A 14,200-nucleotide genomic window follows, 5' to 3' on the forward strand; every position below is an offset into this window, starting at 1 on the left:
AGCAGTATGATAATGTTGCATGCATAGTGAGCGTATGTATTTGTTCTGTTCGGAAATAACTAGCCCACCGGTTTCACAGACGAGGCTTAAAAATAAAAATGAAATGAAAATTCTGTCATTAATTAGTCACCCTCATGTGGTTTCAAACCCGTAAGACTTTCGTTCATCTTCGGAACACAAATTAAGATCTTTTTGATGAAATCTGAGAGATTTCTGTCCCTCCATTCATTGGCAGTTACGCAACTACAGACGCTTCAAAAAGTTAATAAAGGGATGGTAAAAATAATCCGTATGAATTGAGTGGTTTAGACCAAAATTTCTGAAGAGACACGATATGAATTATATGAACAGGTTGAATTTAGGCTTTTATTCACAAACATGCATCAACTCACGCATCATTTGAGGTAAATGGAAGCTCAAGCATGTTCGCTTGATGTGCGAGAACCAATGAGGTTCATTCTCGTGTGACGCAGCAGGTTTGAGCTTCTGCAAGAACCAATGAGGTTTGTTCTCACGTGTAAAGCAGGTTTGGTTGAGCTTCTGTTTATGATCAATGATAAATGTTTATATGTGATTAAAATATAAAAGCCTAAATTCAATCTGTTCATTATAAAGTGATTGAGTCTCTTCAGAAAATTTGAAATGTCAAAGAAGTTGGAGCCTGGAGCAGCATAGCAAATATGGTTTTAAATGAAATTCCGAGAGAAAATTTCTGGCCTCAGCTCTTGCTCTATCCACGCGGCTCTGGTGAAAGACAGTCCAGAAATGCGTTTCAAAAATCATCGTTTGCCAACTTTGGTAGCAAGTTCCATTGAACTCTAATTGGTAACACGGAAATTGCGACCATAGTTGGCTTTGGGAAACGCACCTCAGATCAGTTAGAGATCATAATCAACATGTAGGCCTACTTACACCATGCCATGTTCGTTTTACTATTTAATTGTTTTTTAAATATTTAAGTGCCGACCATATATGTTTTCAATTTATCTATTTTAAAAGCATGTCTAAATGCAGTGTAAATGGATGTGCTCTGTGTCTTTTACACATTGGTACAGTAGAGGGCGTTGTTTGTTCACCACACACTCTGAACAGTAACCAACAAAAAGCCTGTATAATCTCATTGAGTGTTTGTCCCAGCATTCATGACGTGTAATACATTTACTTTAGTTATTAGTGGATAAACAGACTAGGATACATGAGCAAATAAATACTAACTCTGAGTGCCATAGTAAACAGTGACTGTGAGCTTGACATCCTTAACTGACCTCTTTTAGTTTTTCCAAATACATGCCCTGCATCATGCAAATATGGAGTAGAAAAAGGACTAGCTTTATAATTCAGGCACTTATCATATATTAGCTATAAAATATATTTTTAGCTATATAATTTTTTTTAGCATTTCTTTCTTTTCTTTTTTTAGATCTAAATCCTAGAATCAAGAGCTGAATTATTGCAAAATATTAACTTTCTATTAAAAAAATACTTTGCAAATAATGCATTCGGCAGTTAGAAAGGTTTTTACTATGGCTGTCTGATAACTCTATTAATAGATTTGAGTTCTATTCATGGTCTGATAAGAGAAGTTTTACAATTAGCTTAATTCAACCTTTTTTGTAATGTATCTTTGATTTGCTTTTTTTTTTTTTTTTTATTGTGAATAAGGGATTTCATGAACATGCTATTTTTTGTTCCTCAAGTCAATAGGTATTGATGGTTATCCATTTAATTTAGCTTCTCTGAGTCAGCTAATGACTATAAAATAACCAATCTTGGCTTCTCCGTGTTCAAAGACGGTTTAACACCAGTTAGTTCCAGGCAGGGGAACAATAATCACATTTTAACTCGCCTTCACACCCAGAGTGCTTACAAAAACTCCAACTGTTATAGCCTTTCAGCTGTGCACACTCTGCAATCAATTGCCAGAGGCAAAATTAATAGATGTTAATGGCCATTTGTATTTGAGGCAAAGGGGACAAAATTGGCCAGAGAAAGCTATTAATTATATGCAGAGGGAATGAGAAGGGAGGCACAAGAGGGCTGGAGACGGACTGCTTTGGGGCTCAATGGGGTCTGTGCCCTGCGTGGTTCACATGGGTTTCCGCTGGGTGGATTGTGAAAGGCCTGAGCAGGGGGGCTTTTGTGTGGCTCCTGAGCCACGATTGTTCCTTCTCAAAAGGGTGACATCTGTCCAGGGTTTCCGAGACTCTGATCCACCCCATTAGCCTCCATCCTCTCTCAACAACTTATTGCGTTTGTAACTGACAAATGAGACAAGGAGAGGCACTCGAGACATGTCAAGCCGAGAGATCAATGCCCGGTTCCCTTGATCTGTGTCTGCTTCATTAAGACACCTTCATAAACTCCTTAACTAAGCTCAGATTCCTGAGTTCTCTTGTTATGATGACAATGTCTATCCATAAAATAAAAATAAGTGTTAGATGTGTTAACCATATTGATTATTTCACTAGTTAATTTATATGCTTACCTATAATGGTCCATAAATCAAACCAATCTATAAAATAAAAAATATATAATTTTCTATCTTGTAAGGTAATAAACCTCATTAAAGGATATAATAATTATTTGATAGATAAAACAACAAGGGTAATAAAAAAAACTATAGGCTAATACTGCAAATGATAATAGCAAATTGCATGGATGCATGTGGCAATTTTAATGATATTTAATATTTTTATTGTTATTATTGGCATATTGTATTATTATTATTAGCCTATATTATTATTCAATTTACTTGCTACAACGAATTTTTACATTTGTAGGCTTTAATTCTTACTGGTTGTACACTGTAAAAAATAAAAATAAATAATAAAAAAAAAAAATTCTAATATTTTATTGGTAAATATTTTCTTTTGTCAAATCAACTTATCAACTTAACATTTTGAGTTTCTATTGATTAAACCAATCTCCATTGTATTTTTTATTTGATTTTATTTCAATGAACTAAGCAACCAGGTTATTTAGCCTACTTTTTAAAAGTTAAACCAACAATATTTTTTACAGTGTAGGCTACCGATAGCCTGAACTGTGTAGCCTACACATAATATAAATAGATAATTTAAATGCAGTAGCCTAGCAAGGATTTTTTTTTAAATATGATAAATAATAGTGTGTGAAAATTTATTAACGGAAATAAATAGGCTATGTCTGGGCTGTAAGAAGACAAGAAAGTAATAGGCAAATAATAACCTAAATGAATATCGTGACGAATTATGAGGCCGTTCATTTAAACTAGCCTAGCAAAACAAAATCTATAAATCCCTTTCACCTGCTTGTATTTCGCAAAATTAGCCTAAATAAATGAAATAAAAATTATTCAAAAACAACATCAATCACATTGTAATAAAATTAAACAAATTGTAGCCTAAAGCAACCTGCTGATCACGACTAAGCCATCAGAAAGATTCAGTTTTGAAGCTTGAAAACATTTAAAATGTAGCTAGGTATAACCTTCATAGATTCTGTTCTGACACATGTGTTGTTGTAGCCTACTCTTTCTGGTCAAATAGCCTGAAGAATTTCTTTACACAACACAAAATGGCTGTAATTGAGTGCGAGTGAGCCGCTCGCCGATCTGCGCATGCGCAGCACACCTCGCTGTCGGAGCTCTGAGAGAGCAGGTATTGAAGTTGGCTCATCATGACAAGCGCTGGCGCACAAGCTGACGGATCATCGATCACAAGAGCTCGCAGCGATCTGACTGCATCGGAGCTGATGCCTGCTTCACATGCTCGAGGTTTGCTCTGACAAGGACATGAATGAGATGAGATCTGAATGACTTTAAACACAACTGGTGACAGAAACTCACACGTCTATTTGCAGTTATTGGAAGTGGATTGCAACCCACGAAATTGAAGGAACCAAAGGAACCTTATGAAGTTATGGATTGTAGAGGGACTATATAAATATTGTCTTTTTGACTTTTTTTAGACGTGGGTTCATCATCGGTTGACTTCCTGTTCGATTTTTTTTGTGTGCATTTAATTGACTGAGTATTTTTTTATAGCCCATCACAATGTTCCAGCACAATAAGAAGTGCTTCACTATTGAATCTCTTGTGGGTAAAGACTCCAATTCATCAAGTGCCGCTGCGGATGAGCCCATCAGACCCACTGCTCTGAGGTTCTCTGAATCCATCCATCCTTCCCCCTTTGGGAGCTGCTTCCAGAACTCAGGCAGGACACTGTACAGCAGCAGCCCAGAGATGATGTTCACAGACCCGGCCACTCATTCCACCAACTCCGGGCTGTCTCTGCGTCACCTCCAGATCCCCACACAGCCCTTCTTCAGCCCTCACCACAGGGACACCCTCAACTTCTACCCGTGGGTGTTGAGGAACAGATATCTGGGACATCGATTCCAAGGTAAAGATCACTTCTGGGATGTTGAGAGATGGAGTGAGAGATTGAAGTGGGGTCCATGAAGTTAAGAAAAGCTTAATAACTACAAAAAGATTTAGCCTATGCGGTAAGTTAGGCTAGTCAAGGTTTTCAGCAGCTCTTTGGCCTATATTGATTTAATGTTTTATTTCAAAATTGTTATATATGGCGATGCGATAAATACCTCTCATCTGAATATTATCCTATTTTTTATAAACATATCGATTTAAAATAAAAATAAAAGGGACTCATGAGAAAATGATGCCGTGCAACTCGTGTTATAGTCTATTTAAAAATGGTTTGACTTTAAATTAGATTAATTTTACCAAATTACCAATACACGTGAATTGCTAAATAATTTTGTAGTCGTCATAACATTATGAAAGACCGCTAATTTATTTCGATCACATAAAAGAACGTCGTTCGATACAAATATTTTTTATTCTGTTTGTTTGAAACATTTTTAGCTCTCATTGTGTATTATAATATAAATAATTCCTTATTAAAGATAATTAAGATAAAGATAATAAAGATTATTGTCACAGTTTTCAGAAGCATATATTAATGATAGGCCTAAAATAAATGTAGGCTGTTAATTGGGCTATATTTTACTTAAATTATACTTTCATCATACGTTCCATCGTTTAGGATCATTTTAACACTATAAATATAGTAGAAAAAACTAAAGTAGCCTACATTATTTTACTGTTATTTGAATAATTTTTATTTAAATATTTAAATATTTGTTTGTGTATCTTCTTAAAGATGCACCGTATTTCTACGTCGTTTCCGTTTTCTTTTTTTAAATGTACGATATACATAATCTATTTCAATAATTATTTTAGGCCTACACTATTGTGGGTGGACGAATATTGTTATGAGGTAGTCGAAGTGCTACATGCAACATCTTTCTTTTACATTTGTGATTCTTCCACATTTGTTATTATAAGGCTCATAAACATTTACAGCTCTTAAAATTACCATAATAATGCAAACACTGTTAATGACATATGTTAGCTTTTAAAACAACTATTTGGACAAGCACTTTACCCCATGGATTTAATAGGCAGCTCTAGTAATAAAAAAATAAATAAAAAAAACAGCCTTGAAATGTTTGTTCCTTTAAGAGCTTTATTTTATTTTGATTACATTTTTTATTTTGTACATTTTAATCACCATCTTTGTGAGATGAATGTTTCTTCAAACTTCTTTAATTTATTATTATTATTATTAAAAATCAAATACAAGAATAGTTGATTGATTTGATAGTCCTGTTTGCAGAGTCCTTTAAAAAGTGTAATGGATACTAGGAGGTCCTATTTACCAGGCAATTTGTTAAAGCTTGATCAGTAGCCCTGGCCGGTCTGACTTATTGCCTGCTTGGAGGGCTGTGATGAGAAGCCCAGACACATTTGCTGTTATAGGGTCCAAAGCTGGACCACAGTCCTCGAGGGCATTGCTCAGGTAATTAGTGGAAGTCAGAGGTTGTTGTCACTATTACTCAGATCCGGGGTTTAGATAGAGCCTCTTTGTTTACACACGCAGCCGATCCACTCACTGATGGTGTCCAATAACCTAGAAAACTACTGTTTAGACAAGACTAAATGCAGCCGTGGGGATTGGGTGGGAACGGATCACCTATCGAGGAGAGTGTCAGTGCTAATGTGTCCATGGGTTTTAACTCTAGCGCTTCCTGAATGGGAAAAGAGATGCGTCCACGTCCTCGGATCCGTCATGCGGGACAAGGTAAACAGGATCCCAGACCGGCCTGCTGTTGTACATGAGCAGGGTTTCGTGTTATGGTTACGATTCACAGACTGTGACAGTGGCACTGATGCATTTTTTCTGAGATTTGTGCGCTCTCAGGTTACAATAAAAATCTGTGAGGTTCCAGATGCATGAACAGTGTCATCAGCAGACTGGATTGTCTTTCTTTAGAGGGTGCATTCCAAAGCATAATGTAATAATATGAGAACAATGTAATAATAATGTAATAATATAATAATTATAGCAGTTATATATATAGCCTATATGTATATATATATATATTTAGGGGTGTGACGATACCCTTATGTCACAACTCGATACATATCACGATACTGAACTCACGATACAATAGTATTGCGATACTCCCAGACAAATGCTAAGAGGTTAAACATTATTTGAGACGAATATGTTTGCACTCTGTCACTTACTAGATATATTTAAAATAGTGTTGGCCGCTTTTTAATGGTAACAAAAGACATTTGGCATTATCAGGAGCCACAAATATTCCCCCATTGCTCTAATATAATTATACATTATATTTAACATTATATATGTAGTACTGACACTAAAACTTTGTAAACTTGAATTTTTTTCTCACACAGTAATTTTCATTTTGGGTGAACTATACACAATACAGATTTTCACTATCCCGATAGTTTTTGTATTTTGTATAATGTATTGTGATATATATGCACAATATATTGTTACACCCCTTATATATATATATATATATATATATATATATATATATACATACATATAGGCCTATAGATGTATAAACAGTGTTATCAGCAGACTTTTAATAATATAGATAGATTGATTGATTGTCTTTCTTTAGAGCCCGCATTCTAAAGCATAATATAATTAAAAAATATTGTAACAATGTAATAATATAATAATAGCAGTTAAGTTACACACACACACACACACACACACACACACACACACACACACACACACACAAAGAAAGAGACTGTACCCTTTGGTCTCTCCTACAGAATGAGTGTTCCCCGTTACGCCGCCTCCCTGACATTTTGATTCAATATTTTCCAAGCAATTTTGAAAAAAAAAAGAAGTTATATATATATATATATATATATATATATATATATATATATATATATATATAAACAGTGTTATCAGCAGACTTTTAAAACTATTGATATTGAATGATTTATTGTCTTTCTTTTGAGGCCTCATTCCAAAGCTTACATAACAATGTAATAATAATGTAATAATATAATAACAAAAATAGCAGATAATAACAGTTCAATCTTTTGGAAATATATATATATATAACTTTTTTTTTTTTTTCAAAATTGCTTGGAAAATATTGAATCAAAATGTGAGGGAGGCGGCGTAACGGGGAACACTCATTCTGTAGGAGAGACCAAAGGGTACAGTCTCTTTCTTTCCCACTATAGTCCACCCTTCTCCCTGCCTCTAATGAGAACGGCACTGACAAGACCAAGCTTGTTTGTGCCAAGGGAATGGTAGTAAAGCTGATCTGGGTGCCATCTGGTTCCCTTTTCCTCGTGTTGGGGGCTTTCTTGCCGTGGATAGGCCAGTGTGTGTTTGAGTCCAAACCCCCGGAGGGTCTCCCAGCTCTTCAGGAGGCTTGAGTCTCTGTCAGTGTTCTGGCCTGCTAGTCTGATCCACCACCTCTCTCGAGAGACACGGAGGTGATGCCACACATGCTGATGATGCCAGGCCGAGAGCACCGAGCGTACAACGAAATGAGATTTGGCTTTGATTTGAAAGTTTCGAAAAGTTGCCACTATAACACTGAGTATTCGGTTTCGGTTGGTTGGCGCTCAGTGCACCTTGAGGAAGGTTTAAGGAGGGCTTTTCAACACCTTCAAACCGCGTAGAACTCATTATTTACATTCTTCCGCCCTGCTCCCCTCAGTTTTGCACAGAGACGTCTCCATTGTTTTTGCCTCTGGTGTTCAAAGCGTTTTCAGCGCACCAGCTGAAAGCAGTTGTCAATGACAGTGCTGTGACAGAAAATATGCACCTTTTAGTAAAATAGAAGTAAAGTGCAAACATTATTAGGACCTTTGGGAAGTCTCTGCTAATGGAGGCTTGCAACAGCGACCATTACGAACTAGTCATTCTGTGAACGCAAACAAACATGTTGCAACTGTCTTTTCCGCAGTGGGATGCCTAGAAATGTGTGTATATGAAGCATCGCTGTGCTTTAGGCTGAGAGGTGAAGTTGCCTCTCTGTGATGGCTTAATGCTCGTCTGAAAGGAGTCAGTTCAAAGCCATTGTCTGCAGATAAAGGCTCGGTTTCGGAGTTTTTAAAAGACTTAAAGTCCGAACAGCCTCATGCTAATCCTCTTTTCATCTTCTGGTGATGCCATTAGTGAGCTTTTGTGCTCAGAATTGGTGCATCATTGTGCTTTCTTTGATGATCATCAGTGTTAAACATTTCAATGGGCTCTGTGCACACTGAACTCTTATAGATTTAGATTAAATTCGTTTATCTAAATTTGTGGTTCAGAGGATTTAGGCAGCCTTTGGAGTTGTGAAAGTATTTCTGGGTGGCTGAATGTATTAATGCATTAATATGCTTTTAGCAATTGCCACTGATGTTTTCAGCAGCTTCACGGCCTACGTGTGGGCATGGACCAACCGCATTCATAAACCCAGCCGAATCGCATGCTCAGAAAAAGTCGTTACTGAAGCAAACACCTATTTGGGACGTTTGCATGTTACCGATGCACATTTGCGGTTGCACACCTGATGCGAACGTTGAAACCTTTTGGTTATTTTTCCATTGACAAAAGATCATGGTCTGTCACTTCTATCCACCCTGTAACCGCTCCGCGAGAAAATTTTGTTTATACGTGATTGCGGTCATCGCATTTCTGAAGATTCTTTCAAGCATAGCTCTCCAAACACTAAAGTGGTCACATAAATTACACATCCATTTGTTTATGAAAAATGTTTTTCTCTCTTTGTGTGTTTGCAATAAACGGCACACGTACTCTGCCCTCCAGATGTTGTCTGGGGTCGAGCGAAGATCACGTTTGCTCTGATACTGATGGAGACAAAATTTTACTATTACCTCATGTTGAATATAATCAGACCAAATGTAAGGGATTTAGATTTGCTTAACTGACAATTAACATATTCATCACAAATGTTTTTGCATCTATTCAGCCATGGATGTCTATTTATTTTTTAGCAGCCTTGCATTTGTATGAAAATCAGGGTAATGCCATATATTATGAGGGCCGAAGGTTAAAGACTCGTCGAGAGCTGTCTGAGTGTACAGACGTTCGGTTGGTATGAATGATGCGGTGTGAACACACTTTACATCAGCCGTGTCTGGAACTGACCTGGAATTATTCAAATCAACTCATGTGGCTCAATTAAGACATGAAATCCTGTGCTTAATGTCAGCATTGCTTTGCTACGTAAAGCACTTATTTTGTATAAAATCATAAAGAGCCTCTGGATAATCAATCTGCTAAATGAAGAAACGTCAACGTAATGGCTGCCATAAGACTTTTTTTTGAATTTTAAAAATTCACATCACTTTATTTTGTAATCCCACACACTTCAAAAAGGAAAAAAACAATCCAATTATGTCATTAGGATTTCAACAGCACGATACTTCAAATTTAAACGGTGAAATTTTCATGTAAAACATATTTGGCGCATAAGTCACAGTTTGAAATCTTTAAAATCTACACGTTTCCCTTGTGTTTTTGTTGTGAAAGTTTTAGATTTTCGTTTATTCATTTTAAATCCCACTATAAAAGTATCCACTGGGCTAATTGACATGTACTTTTTATTCCCCTGCTTCTTGTCTCCAGGTGACGACAGCAGCCCGGAAAACCTGCTGCTACACGGGCCTTTCTCTCGCAAGCCCAAGCGCATCCGCACGGCCTTCTCCCCGTCGCAGCTGCTCCGGCTGGAACGTGCCTTTGAGAAGAACCATTACGTGGTGGGAGCCGAGCGCAAGCAGTTAGCCAACGGGCTGTGCCTGACAGAGACACAGGTGAGGAGGCAGAGGCGTCAGGGTCCGTCCCTTCAGCATTCCACCGCACACACACACACACACACACACACACACACTGCTAACGGCATGGGATGTGAACACGCATTTACTCATCTAGTTTCCTCACAGGACGGAAGTAATTCATCATTCATTGCCTTGGGATAGGCCGTATAAATTCCAAAGCATGTATACAACATGCATTTATTGGTTATTTTCACAATCGGCTTCACAAGCATTCACATACTTAATTGTTAGGCTTGAGCAATGCCTGATGTGACACACGGAGGAGTTCAAAAGTCTGAGACACCACTGAAAATCGGGGAATACAAATCGGAACGTGGAAAGAAATGGAATAATAAAAAAATCAATCAAATAAATAAATAAATAAATGTTATGAGATAAAATAAGAAACTTATTTTAGACTTTTGGACACCTGCTTTCACTGTAAAAAATTATGTGATCAGTAAGTTATGACAACATTTGTTTTTACATTGCTTTAACTCATCAAAATAAGTTAAACAAGATTCAACTCTTTTTTAAGTGAGTTTAATGTAATTTAAGTTGAAGTGACTTAAACATCCAAGTTGATTGTACTTAAAAATTGAATGCAGCAACTTTTTTTTACAGGTTATATGAATCTTTTTATCTAAATTCTAAAGATTCATATATGAATCTTTTAAATTAGTTATTTTGGATGTTTTTTTATACGGATACATTTTTAAATTACAAATATAATTTTTTCATTAATTTTAGTTCAAATGTTCAAAATTTAGGGCATAAATATATATATATTTTTAATTTAATTATAAAAATGCAATTTCACTTGTGGTTTTTAATGAACCTTTTTAATTAGTTGTTATGTTTTTGCAGCGACTTTTATTTGGTATGTTTTTTTTGTTTTGTTTTTTTTACATAGTTTTATTCGTATTCTAGTACATTTAAAAAAAAACAAGTTTCGTTCAAGTGTTCATACCGATAATATAATTTGTAATGACCTTTATTAAATTATAGTAAATTATAATAAATTATTAGTGATTTCAGACTTTTGGACACCTGTAAACCTTTGCAATTAGTCATTTTGTTTTTACAGTTACTTTTATTTTGGATGTTTGCTTTTTTTTTTTTACATACTGTTTTATCCGTGTCAAGCACACAGTTAGAATATGTTTCCACATATTGTGCAATCACAATACACGATTTCCTCACCAGATTGAGAGATTAAGTCAACAACAATCCGATCTCACATGAGCTGCAGGCATAAGCATGTTTTTAAATGGCATAATAATGTGCCGCCAAAGTATTTTAATAGCAAACACGGTATGGGGAAGATATGCTTTATAACTTTCTTTAATAAAAAAAGGATAAAATAGTTAAAACATGCATTTTAAAACATATTAATCAATATATACTATCTATTATTATATATTAATTATATATGTAACTATTTGGCTTTGGCTAGATAAGCTGATATATTGAAATGGCCTCTCTTTCTCGTTCTTGTTCAGGTGAAAGTCTGGTTCCAGAACAGAAGGACCAAGCACAAGAGACAGAAGCTGGAGGAAGAGTCACCAGAGTCGCAGCAGAAGAGGAAGGGCAGTCAGCATGTGAGCCGCTGGAGGGTGGCCACGCAACAGGGCAGCTCTGAGGACATTGACGTCATTTCAGAAGACTGATGTCATACGGCTGTGTTATCTCGGGTAATAAACATCAGTCATGTTGACGGATCTCTGCCCCACAAAAAAAGAACAATATTTTTCAGACGGACGGCGTCATGAATTGAACTTGGTGTGTAAACTAAGGAGCTGAGTCACAGTCGACTGCCACCGACTTCTGATCGCGCACAACGGAGCAAAGGACGTCAGCAGCTGAACTGCTCAGAGAGACTTGACTGTAAAAGACTTCTGTATGCAATACACATGGACCTCTTCATTTTGGATCTCATTCCATCTCAGAGCAATGGAGACTTTTTTGTATGCTTTTTTTGTGTGTGTGTGTAAGTTTTCACTTCTCTCTTGCTCCTTTGTTATCAGTCAGAACATTTCCATCATAAAGAAGTAAACTGGATGACGAAAGTAATAATAAAAGAACACCTTAATGAATAGATTGATCAATGTTTTGTAGTGTTAAATTGATTTAGAGATTCAATGCCCATAGTCTAACACCAATAGGTCGATCCAGTCTGTGAATGAAAAATCACACATAGATGTACTTCTAAAAAAAAAAATGGATGTGCATATTTTATACAATGTCATTCTTTTACGAACCAGGCAAACACTTCAAATTTAAAGCGACAGATATCAGTCAGATATCCATTTGAAAAGGTTCTATTTATTCTAAGCGAGTGAACTTTTCTATGCATTTCAGCTCCAAACCCAAAATTGTATTTTGTGTTTTACATCTGGGTTAAAGCTTATTGAAGATTTTACATGTATCGTGTGAGAATTATTTTTCTTTCATGTTTATTACCACAACGGCTCTTGAACTGAGATCAAATATCAGCGAACTAGAGAAGCTTAGGAATTGTTTGAATTTCTTTCTTTACTCAATTAAATACGAGGGAAAAAAATGCATTCTAACCTCTAAGACCCAGAATGGTTTGTAGCACTTCATAGATGTTTGTTTTTTTGGGTTTTCTTTAAGGTGATAAGCACTCACTGTAACCCCATTCGTTTGTCTTCATTGTTCAGGAATCTTTTGGTATGTGTGTGTTTAACTTTTTTTTCTGCAGACTATTAGATAATAAAAACCTTAACTTAAAGACTGTTTGGGAATTATTTATCCTTTGTTATTATGTTCTAAGCTGCTCATTTAGCAGTGATTTGTCTGGGTTTTCTTTTTTTCTCTCTCAATAGATGCTTTTGCATTCCTGAGGAGCCACAGCTTAATTGGTTCAGTTACATAAAACAGACAGTTGTCATTATACAGAAATCCTTCCAAAAGTAGTGTACTTACATGCTCGCTGCACATATAAGAGCTTGAAAGTGGACAAACATCTCCACCTTTGGATTTACATGTGCAAACAGTGTCACGCCAAAACCTGTGCAAAACAGCCACTGTATCAAACACCATTACCTTCGCTGGGCTGTGGAAACACTTATAAATATGTTTCTGAGTTGATTTAATTTGTGTTTTGTATCATTTAACTGTTCGCTTACAGTGTGCATCTCATCTGCTGGCTCAATAAAATAACTTTATAGATAATGCTGATTTGGCACTCAAGAAACAGTTTTTGTGGAAACCATGATACACAATTAAAATTCAAGAAAGAAAGAAATCAATACTTTTATTCAGCAAAGATGCATTAAATTATAAGTGACAGTAGTGTCTATTTCAAATAAATGCTGTTCTTTTGATCTTTCTATTCATCAAATAATCCTGATCTTTTTTTATCAGCGTTTCCACAAAAACATTAAGCGGTATAACTGGTTTAAACATTGATATTAATAATAGGAAATGTTCCTTGAGCATTTTAAACATATATTTAATATGATTATTTTAAATGGTAATAATAGCCTATTTCACAATATTTAAGTTTTACTGTGTTTTTATCAAATAAATGCAGCCTTGATAAGCAAAAAAAAAAAAAACACATTAAAAATCGGTAGTACACACACACACACACACACACACACACACACACACACACACACACACACACATATATATATATATATACATATATATACATACATACATTCACACACACATATATATATATATATATGTATTTCAGTCAGCTGAAAAGGCATCCATGTCACCTTTATATACTGTAATTTACACCAGCTAATCCTTAAGGGCCTGAGTGACATAAATGTTTTAAATTTGCATATCTGCATGACCTTGGACGTAAATACATAGCCTCATTATCAGTCGCAATTCCTATAAACTGTGAAAGATAATATAAGAACAATCTATCTATTCATATTATCTTTCATTGAAGAAGTCCCCAGGAAACAACACTTCTGAAACACACAGCAAGAAAAACAAAACATATTTATACGCCACAACACTTCAGACAGACAG

The 14,200-nt window shown here is 35.7% G+C and overlaps 1 protein-coding gene across 1 annotated transcript; it reads left to right on the forward strand.

Moving 5' to 3' along the window:
- The first annotated feature begins 3,640 nt into the window (after window positions 1-3,640).
- On the forward strand, window positions 3,641-12,935 carry emx3 (empty spiracles homeobox 3). The gene is made up of 3 exons (XM_084133421.1): window positions 3,641-4,382; window positions 9,993-10,177; window positions 11,683-12,935. The coding sequence occupies exons 1-3, from the start codon at window positions 4,034-4,036 to the stop codon at window positions 11,848-11,850; spliced, it is 702 nt and encodes a 233-aa protein (XP_083989547.1). The 5' UTR covers window positions 3,641-4,033; the 3' UTR covers window positions 11,851-12,935.
- Window positions 12,936-14,200: the final 1,265 nt, after the last annotated feature.

The sequence above is a fragment of the Abramis brama genome (genome assembly GCF_963993115.1).
Source record: "Abramis brama genome assembly, chromosome: 13".
NCBI classification, from domain to species: Eukaryota; Metazoa; Chordata; class Actinopteri; order Cypriniformes; family Leuciscidae; genus Abramis; species Abramis brama.

Bases quoted from the DNA above. Each gene is read 5' to 3' on its own strand.
- emx3 (XM_084133421.1), top strand. From the start codon at position 4,034: ATGTTCCAGCACAATAAGAAGTGCTTCACTATTGAATCTCTTGTGGGT. The intron at 4,383-9,992 runs GTAAAGATCACT...TCTTGTCTCCAG, and splicing joins TCTGGGACATCGATTCCAAG to GTGACGACAGCAGCCCGGAA. The intron at 10,178-11,682 runs GTGAGGAGGCAG...GTTCTTGTTCAG, and splicing joins TGTGCCTGACAGAGACACAG to GTGAAAGTCTGGTTCCAGAA.